Source organism: Ipomoea nil, unplaced genomic scaffold, assembly GCF_001879475.1.
Source record: "Ipomoea nil cultivar Tokyo-kokei standard unplaced genomic scaffold, Asagao_1.1 scaffold3069, whole genome shotgun sequence".
Classification (NCBI taxonomy): Eukaryota; Viridiplantae; Streptophyta; class Magnoliopsida; order Solanales; family Convolvulaceae; genus Ipomoea; species Ipomoea nil.
Genome location: NW_017619497.1, coordinates 5,919,793 through 5,941,773, shown reverse-complemented (window position 1 = coordinate 5,941,773; position 21,981 = coordinate 5,919,793). Strand labels below are relative to the sequence as shown.

Genomic DNA, 21,981 nt, shown 5'->3' with positions numbered 1-21,981 from the left:
GAAATGATATTGACAAGAATTGAATTCGTGACTTTTAGATACAAGAAATATTTTATTTTTTTTTGTTTGATGCATGTAATGAGTGTAGAATATTAATATGATACATACAACAACAATTTATTATTCCTAAATATTTTTATACTAAAATTTTAAAAATAATAAACTGGTTTTGGTGGGGATCAACAACTCTGATATTATTGAAAACTAAAGAGTTAGGTTTATCTATAGGGTTGTGTCTGTTTATGAATAGGTGTCAGTTATGGGTAGTTACAGGTAGTTACTTACAGTTATGTATTTGTGTATATATATGTACTGTGTTTCTGTACGTATTAGAAACAGAGAGAATACTAATATAATTTCAGTTTTATACACATTTCTTAGTCCTTGATTCTTCACATTGCTTCCGCCTAACTGACGGGTGGTTTTATTCTCCACCCACCAGGCCATTCCATCTTCCAAATAAGACACTTTATTTATTTTTTTATTTCTAGAAACAGAATACTCCGTATTATCCAAATTTCTCTTATGCCTGCTGGTCCCATATTAATTATTTAATTAATCTGCATAATTATATATTAATATAAGTTTTTCAATCGGTTCCAGTGTGCATGCATTTTCTACCAAATACAGTCACCTATGATATATTTAGTTGTACCATTTAGGCAAATAATATAGGGATTAGTAATAAACCCAAAAACATACCACCCACGAGAGCTCCCCGCAGCCCAACAATGCATAATTGAAACATTAATTAATACTTAATAGTATGAAAATGTAGTAATACATAAATTATTATAGCAATTAACGGATCATTAATCATTATATTATATTATATTATTGTTGAGGTTGTCAAAGTGTAAGACTGCATGCTATTGGCCAAAACCAGAGACTGCTAATTTAGAATGTTCCACCAACGTGATCAATTTATTCCTTCCGTCCTTTGAACATTGAATATCAAACTTTGCCCATCCACCTTAACATTATATTATATAAATGTATATGTGCTTATCTTTACAATTATTTGGTCTTATCTAATTGTGTTAGGAAAGTATATCATATCACAGAGCAGAGGATTGAAGAAGAAGAAGAAGAAGAAGGAAGAAATGGCATGCTTTATACCTTTCAATGACAGAAATCTGGATCTCAGCTTCTTCATATTCAGGCCAACTATAGTTATAGTTGATCAGCTTGTGGATTATCTCAAACACTTCTCCTCGAGCACTGAGACCCTTGGTTGTGTTCATAGTGCTATTTTCAGAAGCATTCATGGCAGTCTGGTAAATTTTCATGCCTATATATATATACCTATTATATTAGCTTGAATATAATTGATGATCTTATATATTGTGTACAGATTATATGGTATGGAGCATGGATTAAGAAATCAAGTGACAAAGACAGAGACTTGCTAAGCGCCACTCTTGTAAGTTTTTAGATTTAAATAGTTTAACTATAATGAATAACACTATACAAGAGATCGTGTAAGAGAGGAAGCGTAGCTATGTAGATCTTCCGCCTGTTCTTGTTGTGTTGCCTCTTAACCTTAGACCGTTAGTCATATTTTGCCTCCTAACCCAGAACCTTAGATGGTGTATTGGTGTCTACTGATCAATATGAGTACATCTAAATGTGCTAATAGCAATCATCCTGTATCCCATCAATCTAGAATTATAACTTCTGCTCTTAGGGTTGGGGTTCAGCCTTTTGGAAGAAGGATTATAACTTCCAGTTATTCAGTCCAACCAGACCACTTAATAAGCCTAGTGAACTTGCACCAATTATATATTATTAGGAAAAATCTTACAATATATACATATATACAATCTATCTATCACTACATCTCTGATCTAAAACATACAAAATTCGATCTTTTTCAGTTTCTGATGATTTGGATAATTTTTTGGGTGATGGGTATATATTGCAGCTTTCAATGCTGAGCGGCGTATCAAGCATGGCAATAATCTTAGAGCAGGGGTTCTACGAGGCGTTCGCCGGAGAAGCCAGGGACGGGACGCCGGCGGCGAAGTTCTATACCGGCGACACGGTGTCCATGAACGCGCTGTCGTTCTCGACGCGGGAGGTGGACCTGAACCGGTTCTCCTACGCGTGCCTGGCGATATTCAAGGACCGGTTCCTGCGGATGGACGGGGCGAAGGGCGGCGCGTGCCTGAAGTCGCGGGCGCTGAGCAAGGTGTGCGCGGTGTTCGTGTGGCGGTCGTTGCAGAGCTGCTACTCCTACATCCTCAACGACGACTACCGGAGCAGCGTGTTGCCGTACCTGGACGGGATGTCGCTGGACATAAAGTATGATATCTTTAGGGTTGTGTATGTGAGCGGGGAGAACGCCATGGATTTCCACTTCTTTCCGCCGCATAGGTTGCTGGAGAGCAATGGAGTTCATGATTCCAACAAGGTTGCAGACTAGGATATTTAATGATTTTGATGTATTCATTCATCATGCATGTGCTAATGCATTGCCAAATTTTGTTATGTAAATTATATTTTTCAGTATAAGTATTACATTTTTATATTCATCCAACTTAATTTGATCGGACATTTCTTACATATAAAGATACGTAAGACGGTCTCACACAAGTGTGAACCTATAATTTACGGTGATACAATGGACAATCTAGTTATGACATGAGATCAAGGCATCACCAATAGTAATTTTTTTTTTTAGGTTTTTGAGGTAATAATGCATATATGAATGTGAGAGAGAAAGGAGCCAGATGATTCAAGGTCCTCATACAAATACTTGATTTTTGCAGGCATGGTGGGTCCCATCACGAAACAAAGCAAACCTAATATTGCGCGTGAGGCGCATAACGAGCGCAAAAATGAACTCGACTTGACATGTCTCACATATAAAGATTCGTAAGACGTCTCACACAAGTGCGATCTTATAATTTATGGTGACACAATGGGCAATCTAGTTATGACATGAGATCATAGAGTGCAACTTCATTTTTAAAATTTAGGAAGAGAACTCATTGGTTTTGCGCAAATTATGCCCTGGAAACGTGTTCACCGTAAATGGTGAACACAAGTCCAAACAACGTCGTTTTTACGCAGAAAAAAAAAATATTCGCGGATGTGGAGTTAACGGCGCGTGTTTGATCAAATTATGAATTTTCTGTTATGAGATTATGAATGTAATGTAATTCATAATCGCATAAAAGTAAAATATTTATTAAATTATGAATTTTCTGTTATGAGATTATGAAATTTCTGTTATAAGATTATGAATGTAATGTAGATTCATAATCTCATAATAGAAAATTCATAATTTCATAACAGAAAATTCATAATCTCATAACGGAAAATTCATAATCTTATAATAGAAAATTCATAATCTCATGGTTCCAAAGTGAATGTGTAGGCATGATTCCAAAGTGAATGTGCAGGCATGAATTCATAATTTATGAATATCCGATATCATTGCTCACCTCAAATTAAAGTGAAACCGCGAAATGTGAAAATAAAGAAGAAAAGTCACATAATTAATTAAGAAAAAAAAAAAAAAAGATAATGGTGTACTAACACCGTTGGAACCATGTTCACCATGAATGGTGAACACGGTTCCATGGCATAACGATTGTTGGTTTTGGAGTTGGGCCCAATATTTGTTTGCATTGGGCTTCATGCTAAAATTCATTTGATCTTGGGCTCAAATGTTGATTTATAATTTCTAAGCCCACTTATTGAATCTAGGCCCAATTACAATCTTCTAGCGTGTCATTTGATTACAAGATTGGATATCCTTAATTCCTTATTGTGATGGGGAGGGACATCTCATCTATTCCTGATCTCTCTGATTCTCTCTCTCTCTCTCTCTCTCTCTCTCTCTCTATATATATATATATATATATATATATATATATCATAATAATTCTTTTTAATCGCAATACTTCCTACTATTTGATTTATGGAAAAACCGTAGCCGTTATCTCCTAAATTGTCTATACTCAAATCAAGAAATTAAGCTAATAAGAAGTTTCAACAAACAGTCAAATTTGAAATCTTGTGGTTACTCAGTAAACTACCGAATAAATTTGGTTGAAGTTGCCTAGATACTACTTCCTATTGAGAGGATTCAAATTAAATCTGATCTTTACTCCTTACAAGTAGGATGAAGAAAAACCCTATAAACCCTAATCCCATAATTCAAATCAAAATACCAAGTCTACGTAATAACATGAGTGTAGGGGCCACAACAAGGAAATGAGGGACTATTTTTGAATTGCAAAATCTAGATTTAAGTTTAATATGATTTGACTCTTGTAGTGTGGAAAAAAAGTATTGTTGAAAAAGGCAACTTTAATTAATTAAGACAAAGTTTCAAAGATTGGTTGGCAATAATTCAATGAAAACATAGAATTCTTTATGCATGGCATTCTTGTCAATACCGGGAAGTGTTTTCAACATATTTTCAAAATAAAATATCCCCCCCCCCCCCATATATATACATGAAAATTTTTAATGTCACAACTTTCTGCGCCGTCGCGTTTAAAAATGAAATAATAGATAATTTGACAAAATTTACATTTTTTTTTTTTGGATTTTTCAATTACTTAATATGACCAAAATATTCGATCATTTTCAATGTCCATAAAAAATATCAAAGTAGATTGTATTAAAGAACACACTGCACACATATAAAAGTTGGTTTTATATGAGAACAAGTTTTATTTCAAAAAGTACATGCGAACATACAAATGCACCAAACAAAATTATAAAATGCATTTATTCTTTAATTACACTTTGACATATCAACTGATACACAATTTTCTTAATCAAAGACATTCTCCCAAACGTAGGCCCCAAATGATACACAATTTTCTTAATCTTCAATCAATATTATCATATCCTTTTAGATTAACTAATCGTGTTTCAGATTGAATAAAATAACAAATACGAATACGATGGTTATTTGACGTGCAATAATTTTTAAATTTGATAAATTATAATTTAAGATTCTATCATTAAATTAAAAAGAAATATAAATGTTAAAAAGATTGTCCATAAATGCCATGTGATAATAATAACTAAAATGAAAATGACAATTGTGGAGGATCTAGACAGGTCAGGAGGTGAAATAAGTTACACGTCGAAATTTGCCGTGCTACCAAGTACAAAACTCATGTTTAATTTGACTTTTGCCTTGCCAGCCCACAATATAATCTCTCCGTAATAAATGAAAACAATAACAAAATAATACTCACAATAATAACAATATTAATTACTCCGTAATAATTAACAACAACAGCAATAATAACATGATGATCTATATATAGACTTCAAGTTATAAGTTCGAAATTTCAAGTTTAAATCTCGAGCAATGTTACCTTTCTCTCGTTAATTCACTTTTATAATACTTTTTTGATAATAATATATGATTGGTTCATTTTTTTTGAAAATTAATTATTAAGTAAATTTTTTGTTAATGTGGAGTAAAATTGATCAAATCAAGATTTCAGGGTAGTCAATGAATAAAAACAAGTTTTGTTTCCCCATCAAGAGGTGAACACTAAGAAAGAAAACTAGTGTAACATTGCACAACTCAACTGGTCAATCAATTTAAAATAAGTTAGACTTTACTTTGTTGCAAGCAACTGCAACCTCCTCCACTAGTTTTCAATGCAAGAGTGATGAGGGGTCCTAAGTTTGTGGTTCAAATTTATGAAGAAAAAAATAAAATTATTCTTAAATATCTATCATTTTTTTTTAAAGAAAATCCTCAAATTAAGGGGATTTTTTTTTTTTTTTTTGAAATAATGCTTCTCCAAGTAGTGGAGTAGCGTTTCAAAATAAGCTATTGACTTGTAACTTTTAAAAAAAAAAAAAAAATTCTTATCAATTTATAAAAATGATACAATTTACTATATATTAATCAAAATCCCGATCAATATCTTAGTTTATCCTTTTATGTATTTCTACACTTTTCAATTTATTCAACAATTATTTTTACTAAATAGTTTAATTTCAATCACTTAGTTTATTAGCTTATTTAGCTTTAGCTACTTAGTTTTTCATCCAAATATACCAAATAGTGCTGAAAAAAATAGCTTAAAATGTCATAAAATGGCATGTTAAGTGGCTATTTTGTGGTACAATTATCAGTGGGGTCCACTTCCGATTTGGGTCGGGTCAAAGTGGATTCGGATTCTTCGTAGTGAGACGAAGAGATTGATATATTGTACGCTCAAAACGGATAATGGGTGAATGAGATATTGATTCTCAAAGTAGACCCATTTGAGTTGGAAAATGAAGGGAAAAAGTGAGCTTTTGTCCCACATTGGTTTGGAAAGAAGATTTTCCCCCCTTATATACAAGAGCTCTTTTGGAGCTTGTAGAATTGTATAGCATAGAGGCTCTCTCGCGGGGAGAGGTGGGGTGCAAATCAAATTCCAACTAGAAATGAGAGCGAGAGCTTGTGGGCACGAATGTCGTCTGGAAATTGACTGACTTTGCAGGCTAAGTTATGCCAAAATTCGGGATCAATTTTCCAATTACACTGCCGAAACTGAGTGAACAACCTTCGGCCTTGCTGCCATGTGGGCCGAAACTGTTATGCCTTGCTACCATGTTTCGGCCATGTGGACCGAAACCAATGTCTCGGCCTCCTAGGCCGAGACTTGAGAGGGGACCATGGCCGAAACTTCCAGTTTCAGCCTGGCGGTCGAAACTGGAAGTTTCGGCCTGTACGAACCTGTCCTGTTTTGTGACCGTTGGGTGTTCAACTCTGCTGTTACAGAATTAATTCTTTGAGTTAATTCCAATTTTTAATTTTGAATTGAAACCCATGTTGATGGTTGCTGTTACAGAAAGGTGGAGGGGTGCCCTTAAGTGCCTAATTAAAAGCTATTTAAATCCTTCACCCCTATATAAGAGAGGGTAGAGGCAGTAGAGATTTACACACAGAAAAACTGAACAAGAAAGTTCATCTTTTAGCCTCAAAAACTCTCTGCTTCTACTCTTTCTTTAGCCATACTGTGTTCATAACCTTGTCTTGTTTGCCGGATTCCTTGTTTGGGTGCTCAAACATTGGATCACAAGCAAGTTTTATCCTGGAAAGCCTAGGCCACGAAGCTCCTAGCATTTTTGGGAGGTGGCAAATAAGGTTTTAAGAAAAAAGTGATCACTTGACTCTTGCAAAAATCCAACACCAAACACTAGCCAAATTCTCTTCTTTCCTTCCCTTAGATTTCCAGAAAATAATAATCTTATTTTATTTTGATTATTATTTGGTATCCAACAAATAGAGCCAAAGAATTGCATATTTATATGAATTATAGTATTGAAACAATAATCTCTAATTGGATCTATATTAGTACTCGACATATCAACAATATCATTCACATATAAAAAATAGATTATTTCTTAAACAAGTTTTCCCATTACCTAAAACTGGACAATTAAAAATACTTTTTTTTTCTTTAATTTTAAATATTGCCTATTGAACTAATAAGCTAAGCTCGTGCGGACAATAAAAATATTTTATGAACACCAGTAGTGGCGGTAGTTAGAAATTATAAAATTTGACCACTTTTTCACATAGTGAAAACATTTTCAACATCCAATTCAATTTCAAATTCTTTCTATGTGGTCCTGAAATTAATAGGTTTTCCAACATTGATTCTAAGAAAATTCGAAAGATTTTTTTTTTTTTTTTGGTATTAAAAAAAAAAAAAAAAAAAAGGAAAGGTGAAGTTAACGTGGGACATGAAACTGGTCAAACATATACATTCTTGATGTATACATCAATTATGCCACCAAAGACTCAATAACTATTTGCAACTAATAGAAATTTTGAACAGTCGCAATGTGTCTCACTGAGATTTTAAGAATTATTGGGAGAACTTAATCGATCGGAGGAGATGAAAACTCTTTGTACCTAGAATATACAAATAGGGGTCAAAACATGAGGACTGACAATACGACTCGCGATTTACTTCCTCTAGTGATTTTTGAATATGACTTTAAGAATTCATGATTATTAATCCAGCGCTAAGATACATAATGTATCAAAAAAAACTAATAGGAAATTGGGGTGGTATGACGTGGCAAACTTACAAATCATGCCAGTCAACCAAATAGGCCATAGACAAGCAGACAAGGTGTACATAAGCATCCATGGAACCATGTGAATGGTGCTCCATTTCTACAAAGTCTCACTTGGTTGCTACGTACAAGTTTGAAAAGAATGTTTTGGACTCTTTCTTCTTCCTACTCTTATTATTGTTATCTTCAACCTCCAAAATTTGCTTTCAACATTGTATTTAATTCACATTCATTCCAAAAAATGGCTTAGGACCCATGCATTGAAAGGGATGAGGGAAAAGATCAGAGCAATCATGTAACATCGATCCGATCTACCTTAAATAAGCACATATGTTGGTTATGTGCCAATTGAATATTTATCACTATAATATTTACAAAGTATTAATATTTAAGATTTTCTTATTGTACTATAGGAATCGACACCACTATCTATAGTAATTAGTAAAATCAGTTATAACATAGTTGATTGCATAATATTGTGTGTATTATTGACATGAATGTTGATAATATCTAAGCTAGTACAACAGAAATTTGTGTGTATATATTTGATACTATTAATACTGTAAAAAAAAACCACAAATATTAATTATTGTCAATTTTGGTACTCTGACTATTATTCACTTTTCATATTTGATCTTCAATATTAATTTTGCCATATTTGGTGAACATGCGCGCAGTATGCTTTTGTTACCACTGCACATGTTGAAAAAATTACTTAACTTCAATATTATTTCTAATATTGTACAATATGTTATCGTGTTATACTTTTTAAAGATGAATTTTGATGTTGGAGTTGTTATATATCTACTCATTATTTTATAATTATTTTATAATAAATATGAAACTATGTTAACATATAGTAATTTAATCTTCAAAGAAATTAGATTGTATATTAAAAAAGAAATGTTAAGGAAATGAAGGGTGACACTTTCTAGGGTTTGTAGCCTTAAAAGCATTGAATTAGGGGATAATTAACCTCTTTTAGGGTGCATTGGCTTATGTGATCACATGGGTATGGCTTTCCATTTAGAAATGATTAGTGCTTCAAAAGTAGCATCTAATTATTGCTTAAACAATGATAGATGCCTGTCTAGCTAGGGCTAGGAGTCGCCATTAACATATAGGATTGCGACTTTTTATGCTAATTAAGCCTTTTGTTTCTAACGGATAATGGAAAGTGTAACTTTCACGGCCCGTTTAATTCACTGGAAAATATTTGAAAAAAATAGAATTTAAATTTCATAGAAAATAAATTACTAGAAAAATGAATTTCATTGTTTGGTTGGTGAAAAAGAAAGTATTGGAAATATAAATTACATTGTTTGGTTGGGTTTGAAAGGGTAAAGAATTATAAATATAAGGCTAAAGTGTTATCCCGCACCCTGAACCATTTGTGATTATTCATCCCGCATCATGAACTGTAAAAAGTGATATTTCGAGCCATCAACCAAATTTTTATATACATGTGTAATTAATAAATTTTGATAATGGTAAACTTGTCCAATTATGTTATACATTCTTCACAAATCCTTTGGAAAACAAAATATCAATCTTTTGCTAGGATTTTGTTTTCCTTCATTTTAAGAAAGTCAAATTCCAATGAAAAATATTTTCCAACCAACCAAACCACATAAAACAATATTTTCCTCCACTTTTAGGAAGACCTTTTCTATGAAAAATGTTTTCCATTCAACCAAACATCCCCTCCTAGTATTATTTTTGTCAAGTGTTTTAATTTCATTATTGATTCAATTTGATTGATATAAATAATTAACTTAATGTTTGATTAATTAATTTAAAATAAAGAAAAAAACAAGAGAATAATGATCAAAGATAACAAAATGTTTTTTTTTTTTAAAGTAAATTTGGAGGTACAATAGATGAGAGTTGCTTCTGAGTCACAGTTGTTACGTTGACCACGGCGACCAGTAACGTCATTTTGGCAAGACACAGATGGAGGAGGCCACCGGAGAACGGCAACGTGCGGCAAAGGGAAAAATCGAAAAGGACTTTACTACCTACTACTTGGACAAATTTTTTATCACGAAACAAAGATTCCCCTTAGATCATCATGGACGACAAACATTTTTTATAAATTTGTTTTGGCAATTAAAGATTTTCCAACACCAATAAATAAATAAATAAATAAATATATGTATATATATATATATATATATATATATATATATATATATATATATATATATATATATATATATATATTTTTTCTCATTCACTTTTATCATACTCTTCTTTTTTTTTTTTTTAATTTTTTTTATCTATAATACTGCATCTTAATATATGTTTCTAAAATAATAATAATAATAATAATAATAATAATAATAATAATAATAATAATAATAATAATGGCAGTACGTAGACGTTTGAAAAATAGTGGATCCTTCCCCTTGGATTAGGCATAAGTGGTACGTGGTGTTAGGATATTGCTATTTATTTTATTTTATACTTAAAGCGTATAAAATATGCAAAGAAAACTGCTAAAATTAATTTATTCCCTTAGCATACAACGAAATGAAACAAACAAACACTAACTATATAAATCTTAGTAATGCTACCTCAATTTATTAGGAGTGAGTGAATACACATATATTATATATCCTACTGGAAGGAAAATCTTATACGCACATGCATGAACAAAGGATTTTATTTATTTTTTTTTCATATGAATATATAGACGGAATAGAAAAGAAATCACATTGTAAAATATATCTCTTCCATGTAATGTTGTTTTATTATTTAAAAAAAATGGAGTTTAGGACAAATATTAGTGTGTAACGTATGGGGTGAGAAAAGGTGTAGGGGAGAGGTCACATTATAGAATTCAGAACCCAGTGTTTTCACTGACACTCATTTCCTTCACTGCCATTTTAGGGCTGGCATTGGTGGAAGTGTATACATATAGATATAATATATTATATTTTAATATTATTCTTAAATATAGAGTATCTTTGACTGGATTTTTCAGCCAACCCCCAACCCCAACCCCACCCAAATAAAAATAAAAATTTAAAAAAAAAAACCATTTTGATCAAGTAAATACGCAGCACGTACCATAATTATAGTGATCCAACTAAGAGTGGCGAGATTGCTGGAATTAAAGCTGCATCATATTCATATTTGCAACCAATATACAGCTAATCACCCAACAAATACAAACCGTGACTCGCGCCACTACTACACCTTTATTTCATCATCATTATTATTTTTTTAATAATTCAGATTTTCCAACTTCATTGAATTATATATCCTAAAACATATGAACCAATTCAGACTAAGAGGATGTTTGGTAAATAGGTGTTAGCTGATTGTGTTAGTGTGTGTAATTAATTGATATCATTAGTTGACTATAGAAAAGTGTTTGGTAAATTAGTCGTTAACTGATAGCTGATTATATTCAAAATTTCTTTCTCAAAAAGTTGATCGAAAAAGCTGTTTTGAATTTTAGCATTTTAGATCAGTAAATTATTACAAAAAGTTAATTAGTTAAGCACTTATATTGATTGTTTAATCAAATCAAATAACTAATATTGGTATAAAAAAAAAAAAAACAAAACAAAATTTGCTATTAAGCTAATTATGTTACCAAACAGGAATATAAGGAAATAAATCAAGCCAATCTAATTTCAAGGTTCAACACTAAACTATACACTTCTGTGCTCACATAATTTATCCTAAACTCAAACCTCCAATAATGCTCGTGACAAGAATTGAACCCTCACTTTATTGTCTGAGTAAGTCTAAAGTGAGACTTTTCATTCACTAAACTAATTTCGAACTTCATTTAAGAGACAACTCTTACAAAGGTACGGTGTTGGTTTATACATAAGAGTTCGTACTCTTTTATCTCGTGTTAAATTTTGTGGGGATAAAATAGAAAGGCAAAAAAAATGTATTGGTCCATATATACCATAAGTGGATTGCTCGCTGCCATAAGTAAATTGAGCAGTCAGATGATCTCAACAACTACATTTCCAGCTTTGCATTAAATGATCTAAACCCTCCTTTCTCATTAGGTTGACTCATTTTGAACTTTTCTTCAATAATGTAAATAAATAAAAACTTTCTGTTATTTATGTGTAAGAAAACTTTATTCCTTGCCAGCCAATAATTAAGAAAAAAATATACTCTATCTAATCTATTTTTAATTTATAAACTAGGGATTTCATTTATTGAATTATTAAAAATCAATTATTTCTTTAGAAAAAATCAAGACTTTGGCTTTCGTTATAACCATTCTTTAGAAGTTGATGATAATTACGAAAATGTCATTGCATCTTAAAAAGAAAAAATTAATCAGATCCATCGAATTTTTTTATATGTAAAGCTGAAATTTGTTCTTAGTTTTTATGGGAAAATTTTGAAGAAAAATGAGGGAGTTAGTTGATAATGAGGAATGAGTAAAAATTGTAACTTTATAGGGTAAAAGTGGAAGTGTCCTCATTTCTTTGTCCCATTTCTAAAGAAAGCCTTTCACTTTCCAGATGATATAATGACACAAATTCGAACCTCAGAGAATCTAATGACTAAAAACCCCTATTCTGATCCAGTACTATTACACACTCTTCTTTTATCTTTTTCACCCTGCACTCCAAAAATAATGGTCAAATACTGTATAATTCAGATATATTACACAGTGTATACAGGCAGAGTATAAAATTTAAGAGGGAAGTTAAAGCTTTGGTAATTGGCAAGGTAACTAATTAAGTTGTTTACCTACCTATAAGCTACAAATTAATGTACTTAAAAATCTTTAAGATACTTCAACAATATAAAATTTATTTGACATGATGTGTTTTGATTAGGTCATCAATCATCGACAATTAATTTTTTAATTTAATGGTTAATTAGAAAAAATCATGTCACATGTCATGTCATGTACGTGCGATTTATGTTCGCATGGACATCTCAGTTGGTCATAGGGATGGAGTTTGCGAACAATGATACAGGATCGAGTCTCACTAACAATAGTGTGGAAGCAACCTCTCTGTCGGGCCGGGACTTGAGGACCTTTAGGGTTGGAAATTTAACCTTTTGGGAACAATGTACGTGTGATGCAGTCATTACTTTAAAGTATGCATTTGATAAGTCTAGCTTGCTTCAGGAAAATTATGTACAACAAATTTGATCGATAGGGTGTTTGTAATAATCGAACTTGTGACAATCAGGTATGAAAATCATGATTTACCTATTCAACAAATGTTTGGACTATTATTATTATTATTATTATTATTAAAGGTGGTTTAATTCATATAGGGCCAAGGCACCACGGATGATCAATCAATAAATAAAAAGTTAAAAGTGATTGTAAATTTGTAATCATTTTTAGCGACCAAAAACAATGTAGTAAATGAAGTGATTAGTTGAGATGGAAAACGTAGTAATTAACACGTACACTTTTCAGATTGACTGATATAGTGATATAACCATCCTCTCCATTTTTACTTTAATTATTACGGAGTAATTAACACTATAAGATAAATTGATAATGCTAACACATATCGTACAACCATTGGTTAAGAAGCTCACTTTATAGATCTCAAAGATGATGTAAACAAAATATACAACCATAGAATCAATCTTTTTTTTTTTTTTTTTTTTTGGTATCAATGGAGGGAAAACTCAGTTTAATGGTCTCTCACAGTAATACATTTTTAAAATTTACATAAAAGTTTACAATTGTTACTATACCCAAATGTGTGTTCTGCTAGGTAAAGTCCACCTTGTAACTCTAACTATCAAATGACCACAAATGGTAAATCAACCTACATATGTTGCTTATAGCTAATCGGCTCAAACCAAAAAGACCAATAGACAATTTATACTGAGAATCGAATTTGAAGCCTTGTGGTTGTTAATCCAAGTATTATCAACTTGGTTCTGGTGGACCCAGTATTGAAAAAGACGCTATGCGCCGATTGCACCCGATTTTTAATTTTTTAAAAATTTTTAGAAGGTTATTCGCCAAAAAAAATAAAAACTGGGATTCGGCCACCTAGGCGCCCGGCTGCGGAGGAGATCGATTTCAGCGTTCCTCGACACGGCTGGACGCCGCCTAGCGCTTAAGCACGATTTTTGTAACCATGGGTGACCCACAAGGCCACAAGAACACATATCTAAGTGAGTTTAACTATATTAAAGAGTCATTTTATAATTATTAATATTTCAAAATTTAAAATGATTAAACAAGAATAATTTAAATTTTTAAATTACAAATTTTTCTCATAAATAAATTTAGGGATAGCTCAAAGAATTTAATGACAACTTGGTTTACTTTTTAGCTAAGCTTTTATGGGATGTCGCCTTTTGTGTTATTCATGTGGCAAACAAATTAGCCACCTTTTCTACAGTTGGTCAATAGTGTGACCAGGCATAACCAAATAATTCCAACATTATTCTTCACCTTCCATTTAAATTTTGAGACAACCGCATGCACCTAACATTCATGCCACTATATTTTTCACCCTATAGTCAATAATATTTCATTCCTACCAATTAAAGTAGACTTAACTTTGAAATTTTGAGTTCTTGAAAATAATGTAATAATTAACATTCACAAGGCTAAGGTCTGGACACGTTTATTGTTTAAAGAAAAAATCTTGGTATTGGTTCGAATATCACATTATGCATGATATGAGTGGCACGTATTGTGATAATTTTCTTCATAAATTTGACAACAAGTTTTGTGTTGATTTTGTAATGATTTGAAAATTCGAGGTAGATTTTGAGGGTTTTTTTTGTTTTTTTTTTCAACTTTTGGGTTCACGACAATTAGGTAATTTTTATATTTGGTCTCTAATTACTATTTTATCGCATTCAGTGCACAATCTTCCCTTTTTATTGCAAAAAATAGTCTTTCTAACTAAATTTTCAATAGAAAACAACCAGAATGTGTTTATTTTCAATTTAGAACTATTTCAGCTTGAACATGTAAATACTTTTGATGATAAATTAAAATATATGATTTAAAGCTATAATTAAACATGTCAACGTTCCATTTCTTCAAATTTTCATTTTTCTTGGAAAAAAAAAGTTAGTTTTTTTTTTTTGTTTTGTTTTGTTTTGTTTTGTTTTTTGTTTTTTTTTTTTTTGTTTTTTTTTTTTTTGTTTTTTTGCAAGGGATTGAAGTATGGATCTACTATTCAATTGTGTCTTTCTCTATTTCTCCAAATTTGGGGAATTAGTTAAATGAATTATCAAAATTCTAGAAAAATGAAGAATAATTTGACAACAAAATGATTTAGTAAACCAGTTTTTACAAAATTTTCATTTCTCCAATTTAATTTTAATTTTAATTTAATGGCTCAATTCTATATATAGTTGAAATAATTAAATAGCACGTGTATGCTATAAATTTCATTAAAAATAATAATACCCCAAACATTAATTTGATTCAATAATTGACCCCAAAATATTGTAAAGGTTTAGAAGTAATTAATACTCATTGGCGGTCCATTTGCATTAAGTTAGAGATACTACTCCCTTCGTCCTTCAATTTAATCAATATTTGACATTTTGATGTACTTTAGTCATTCAAAGAAAAAATAAATTAAAACCTCGATTATTTTGGATGGGACTTGTGCTCAACGTGCGACTCTTGTCTCTTGATGCATGAATGTATTGAAAAACAATGGGGAATTTTTTAGGTAGGTTACTCGAGTATTCAAAGTTTTGACATTTACGAGTTTCAAAATATTTTATGGGGAATTTACATTTGAATCATCTCCAAGTTTGATTTGTAATGTAATTTAACAATGGGTTCACACGTAATTTGAGTGTATTTTATATATCATAGAATACATTTTATAATTATTATTATTATATTTTTTTGTGACATGAGAAATCGCATACACTATCTGATGATGTGCATTGATTAAATTCAGCTTTGTAACTCTAGCTGACAAATGATCATAAAGAGGTAAATCAAATAAGTTGTCATAGCTGATCTACTCAAACCAAAAAAGGCTAATAAATTGCTCCCGTACATTCTATGATTTTGATTTTATATTTGGGCACCCGTCCTTATTACCTAATATTTTTTATTTACAAGAAAACTATATCGCTACCTTTGAGTGAAGTCTGACTTGTAACCTTAGCCAACAAATGACCACAAATAAATAAATTAGCTTAGGTTAGTCATAATTATCTAACTTAATCCAAGAATGTCAATAGACAACTCTTATAAGAAATCATCAAACTTGGAACCTGCCCTGGGTATGCTAGGTTTGTTTGTTTGTTTTTTTTTTTTTTTCATATCTACAATTCTAATAAGAGCGATTAATGTTAGGCCCTTAACTGGAATAAAAAAAAAATATCAGTACTAATTATTTCTTAAAATGAATGGTTCATATTATTTTGATTTTAGTATTTTTAATGATTTTCCTTATTTACCCTTTATTATATTATTTTCTTTCCTTAAATAACTTTAAATTCCGTTAGTATAAACTTTATTAACGGAATATTCCGTTAACTATTTATTATTCTTAACTTACTTATTAATTTCTATAAGAAATGTCTTAAGTTCGAACCTCATTCCAATTAGAGTTAGCATAATTGTTAAACATATACTACGAATATGTTAAAATGTATTAAAAATATAATATAAAATTTAACATAAATTTTGGTCAAATAATTAGCCCGACTAAATACATAACATTCAATGATTATAAATCAGAAACTTTGAAAATCATTTGATTTTTTTTTTCATTAAAAAATAATAAATTTAAGTTTAGTTTTTGTTTTCGTTTAATTAATCTTCTTTTGATTATTGAGAACAAAACTTAATATTTCAATTATGCTTTTATCAATGCATGAAAACTTCTAAAGAAATTTGTAAGTTAATTTTTACTATATTATTATAATAATATCTCTTGTAACATTATATTTTGAATTATTTATTATCATCATCTATTGACAGCAATTCATTCACAAACTCTCAAAACAATTTGTCTCAACAACGAATGGAAATTAAAAAAAAAACAATGATTTCATTATTGTCGATGAAAAGTATGTATGCCACTTTATTCAATATGATGTGGAACTGTGTCCACCTTGCAATGTGGACACAGTTCTATGTTCATAATTACTGAATTATATGTTTATAATTATAAAGTTATATATTTATAATTTTTTAATTTCATATTCATAATTATTGAACTCTATATTCACAATTATTGAACTCTATATTCACAATTACAGAACACTATGTTCATAATTACTGAATTATATGTTCATAATTATAGAGGTATATATTCATAATTTTTTAACTTCATATTCACAATTATTGAATCTCTATATTCATAATTACAGAACTATATATTCATAATTATAGAACTATATGTTCATAATTTTTAAAGTATATATTCATAATTATGAACGGTTTTAGAACCATGTCCACCTTGCAAGGTGGACGCAGTTCCATAGCATAATTTGCCCACTTTATTGCTCTTATTACTTAAATTTAAAAATAAATTAGTAGCTACAACAAAAAGTAATACATATGCATTTAATTAATTTAGAATTAAATGTCCCACAACACATGAAACATGTAGGGAAAAACTACCACTACCAAATATCAACATGTGTTTGTAAAATAAAGAGTTCATAGCACAACTAAGATCTCAGTCATATATACAACAAGACAAATCTAAAACTTCATACACCATAATCTCATTGTATGATGAATTCTTCTATGATACCACCAATAACTCAATTGCACATGACACATTACCAATAACAGAAAAAAAGGACATGTACTGAAGATGAAAACAATAACAATGCTACCCAAAAGAGAATTAGAAATTTAAACCAAAAAGAGTATTTAGTTAGACTATCGATTTTAGACTTAGTACTTAGATTAACTTTATTACAAAGTTGCAAACATTTATTTTTGTGACAGTTATATATAATCAATCTCTCATATATTATCTTGCATTTATATATTTTAAATTACCGATTTAAATAAACAAATTCAACATTTATTTACTTAAGCATGAACATCTTCCATATAATATTGCATTGATATACTTTGAAATACTTATTTAAAAATAAGTATTGGGCATTATCCTATTCGCGCAAAGCGCGTAAAAAAACTAGTGTATGCTATAAATATTAATCCAAAGCTAAAAATTAGGGGAGTAGAGAAGGGAAGGTGGGAATTGCGGATATACTTATGACAAAATTTTGTTCGGATATATTTTTAGACCTTAAAACGTGTTTTCTTTAGCAAACAATTTTATTTTTTTTAATTACAAAAACTATCCTAAAATATGTTGAGCCAATTTCTATGAGTTTTCAAGAAAGAAACATATCCGAAACACAAAAAATTTCTTTATAAGTGTTTTTTTATTCATTAAAGCAAGTCAATTCTTATGAAAAAATCAAATTTAAAATTTGATTATTTTTAACCGTTACACTCTTAGTAAAACGGAAAGTTATTATCTTATCCACTTCACTCTTTTCAATTTTATAAAACTATAACTTAAAATTTAAAATATGTTACCTTTTGAAGACATAAATTATATAGTAAGAGATTACATATAAAGTATTATTTGTATTAATACTCCCAATTTAAATATTGTTTTAAAAAATTATATTTTAAAACATTACTAAAATTAATTAGGTTGATTTTGGGAAAGCAAAATTATTATTATTATTTTATTTTATTTTATTTTTTGGGGGGATATACGGATTATAGAAATGACAATTGGTATATGTGCCAAAGTTTGGACATCCATGTGTTATTAAAAGGATAAATATAATAAAAAAGTTAATTGAAATTTAATAAAAATAAATAAAATAAATTGAAATTGAATTCCACGCGGATATATTTTGAGTAAATTAAAACCGGCACTGTGGAGGGGCACAAATTTGGGGAAAAATAAATACAATCGGCGAGGAAATGGGTCAAATAATCGGTAAAAGATCGCCGACCTTTAATGATGTATTGGAAGCTCTTCTCGTCAGCTCCAAAGCCAAAACACTCTTCTCTACTTCTCTGCAGTCAGCATTCAGCTAAAGCAACATTTACAGAGCCCTTCTCTCTCTCTCTCTCTCTCTCTCTAAACCACTTGGCCTCTTCTCTCTCACTACAATACATACAAACAGTGGCCTGTAGATATAGAGAGAGAGGAGCCAAATCCAATGGAGTACGAAAGGATTCACAAAGTTCAGGTATATGATTTCATTTTCACACAACACTTTTTTTTTTCTTTTTTCTTTTGGGGTTAGTTTTCTCCTTGAATTTTGTCGTTTCTTTGTATTACATTTTCATCCTTTTGTATGATTCCTCTCTGTTGAAAGCTTGAAATGATTGAGTGTGATTGTTTTGGTGAAATTCTGGTCTTGTGTAGTCAAATCTTGATCTGAGTTTTCCAAACACATTTTATGTATTCACTTACTTTTTTCGTTTTGTTTTGTCTCTTGCTAGGATTTTTTATGACTAAAATGGTGGAATGAATCTTTTCTGTTTATTCTTTGGTGGGCTGTATTTTAAATTGTAGAGTTTGATTATACTCTCTTTTCTCTCCTTTTCTTTTCATTTTTTGGGAAGTTGGGTATAAAGTTTGAATCTTTTCTGGTGTTTATTTGGTGGTTTGTGTTTGGAAATGTGAATTTTGATTTTAATAAGGTTGTCCTTGATTTTTTTTTTCTTTGGATATAAAGACTGGTATAATATCACCAAGTAAGCTGAGAATGAAGCTGGTAGGGGCTCACTTTCAGAGGAAGAAGGGGGATGGATCAAATTCAAATTGCAACTCCTCAAGAACTTCACCTTCCAAAGTTGGGGATTCTGAGTTTGTGAAGAACAGCTTGTTGGCCTCTGAGAGTGGAGATTTTGAGGAGGAAGGTATATTTGTTTGGCTTCAATTTATGATTCTTTTTGGTCATTTGGAAATGGTTGCCCCAAAATTTGCAACTTCAAGTGAAAACACCCAACCCAGTGTCTAGTACCCAAATTGAGTGCTGGAAATCTGTGCTTATTGTAAGCTCTGTGTGAGTGTTATTTCCCTTAATTTTGCAGCTTCCAGATTCGAAGTGGCGGGATTGAAATCGTCTGGGAATCCTACGCCAAACGGGGGCCAAGGCGATTTGGATTTACATCACACAAAAGATAATGCAGAGTTTAGTCATGTTAAGGTGCATCATGTGTCCAAGGTTGAAGGTTGTAATTCTAGTTCGGTTCACCCGGTGAAAGCATACGAGGACGAAAATCTTGATTACGACAGCACTTCTAGTTTCGAGTTTCATAAAGGGGAGAGATCGATGCACCACCATTCCATGGCGAGGTCGTTTTCAAGGCCTATGCCATCCAAGTGGAACGATGCCGAGAAGTGGATAATGAGCAGGCAAACCATGCAAGCTAATCAATCCAAAAAGGTCCATTTTCAAAACCAACCAAACCGGGTACCTGCCATGAGCATTGTTCGAGTTGCTCCAGAATCGACCAGCTTCGAAAGTAAATTAGCCGTGAAGAGGGTGGACTTTTGTCAGCCACCATCACAGTTGGTGCCTGAAAAGTTCGTGTTTTCTCATCCTATTTCTGGTCAGGAGAACGTACCAACTGCCTTAATCGACCTTTGTCCCGAAAGTAACAATTTGCCCGAGATGGACGATGAGAGGTTAACTTGTACAAAAGAAGGTAAATAGTGAAATGCTTAAGTCTAGATAGATTTAGTACAACAATTGAACTTTGCTATTTTGTTTGTATAGGTTTACCTGGCATAAGATCGGTTTCGATGAGAGACATGGGAACAGAAATGACTCCGATTCCAAGCCAAGAGCCTTCGAGGACTGCAACGCCCGTTGGGGCAACCACCCCGCTTCGCAGCCCAACGTCATCAATACCATCCACTCCTCGAAGAGGAGAGCCAACGGGCTGTCCTATCGAGCATGCTTTCGACAACGTTTCTCACCACTCATCAGAAAACGGTAAGAAGGAGCTATCAGAACAAGAATTGAAGCTCAAGACACGAAAAGAGATCGTATCCCTCGGTATGCAGCTCGGTAAAATGAACATCGCTGCTTGGGCAAGCAAAGACGAGAAAGAAAGGAACGATGACACAGCAGAACTCGAGCAGATTGAATTCGTTAAACGCGCAGCTGCTTGGGAGGATGCTGAAAAATCGAAGCATAATGCCAGGTCTCTTGACACTGAACTTATCGTAAACACATTTCCCTCCCCGATAATGTTCTGTTTTGACCATTAATTCATGAAATTGTTATTGTATTTTCAGATTTAAGCGCGAAGAAATCAAAATCCAAGCCTGGGAAAGTCAGCAGAAAGCTAAGCTTGAAGCAGAAATGAGAAGAATAGAGGTATGTAAGATTTTTATCAATATTACTTTTACAAGTAAAATATAACTATGAAGGAATTATGCTTTCTTGATTTACGTTAGATATGCGATTATCTTTCCAGGCACAAGTTGAACAAATGAGAGCACAAGCTCAAGCGAAGATGGTAAAGAAGATAGCAATGGCGAGACAAAAATCAGAAGAAAAGCGGGCAACAGCTGAAGCCAGAAAGAATCGACAAGCTGAGAAAACCGCTGCCCAGGCAGAATACATTCGTCAAACTGGTCGAATTCCATCCTCATCTCTCTCGTGTTGCGGGTGGTAATAGCGCAATGATAAACAGCAGAAATGAATGAATGCAAATAGTAAAGCAATTCTAATACAGGTAGCCTGCAGATCTTGCCTCATTTATACTGCCTAAATTTTGTAATGGAACTATTGAAACGCTGGTCTCTCATGGACATCTCATCCATTTTGTATGTACATCAGAAAATTTAAGTTTTCAAATGGAGTGGTTGCAGTGCATTACTTTCTGAGAAATGAATATCAAGATTCAAGAACTAAGCCCTTCGTAGATTTTCCATCTTTTTAACAATTTATTATTTT

General features: G+C 31.6%; 2 protein-coding genes across 3 annotated transcripts; both read left to right on the top strand.

Moving 5' to 3' along the window:
• The first annotated feature begins 1,022 nt into the window (after positions 1-1,022).
• On the top strand, positions 1,023-17,206 carry LOC109164913. 2 transcript variants are annotated; one of them, XM_019313471.1, is made up of 5 exons: positions 1,023-1,277; positions 1,355-1,423; positions 1,925-2,444; positions 2,772-2,776; positions 17,195-17,206. In XM_019313471.1, exons 1-3 carry the CDS (start codon positions 1,104-1,106, stop codon positions 2,423-2,425), a joined length of 744 nt encoding a protein of 247 aa, XP_019169016.1. In that variant the 5' UTR covers positions 1,023-1,103; the 3' UTR covers positions 2,426-2,444; positions 2,772-2,776; positions 17,195-17,206. The 2 variants fall into 2 exon arrangements, with proteins under 2 accessions (XP_019169016.1, XP_019169015.1); XM_019313470.1 differs by lacking the exons at positions 2,772-2,776; positions 17,195-17,206 and having other exon boundaries at positions 1,925-2,532.
• A 1,842-nt stretch (positions 17,207-19,048) lies between these two features.
• LOC109165675 lies at positions 19,049-21,915 on the top strand. Its single transcript, XM_019314541.1, has 6 exons — positions 19,049-19,254; positions 19,747-19,930; positions 20,105-20,722; positions 20,794-21,223; positions 21,318-21,399; positions 21,500-21,915. Exons 1-6 carry the CDS (start codon positions 19,225-19,227, stop codon positions 21,698-21,700), a joined length of 1,545 nt encoding a protein of 514 aa, XP_019170086.1. The 5' UTR covers positions 19,049-19,224; the 3' UTR covers positions 21,701-21,915.
• Positions 21,916-21,981: the final 66 nt, after the last annotated feature.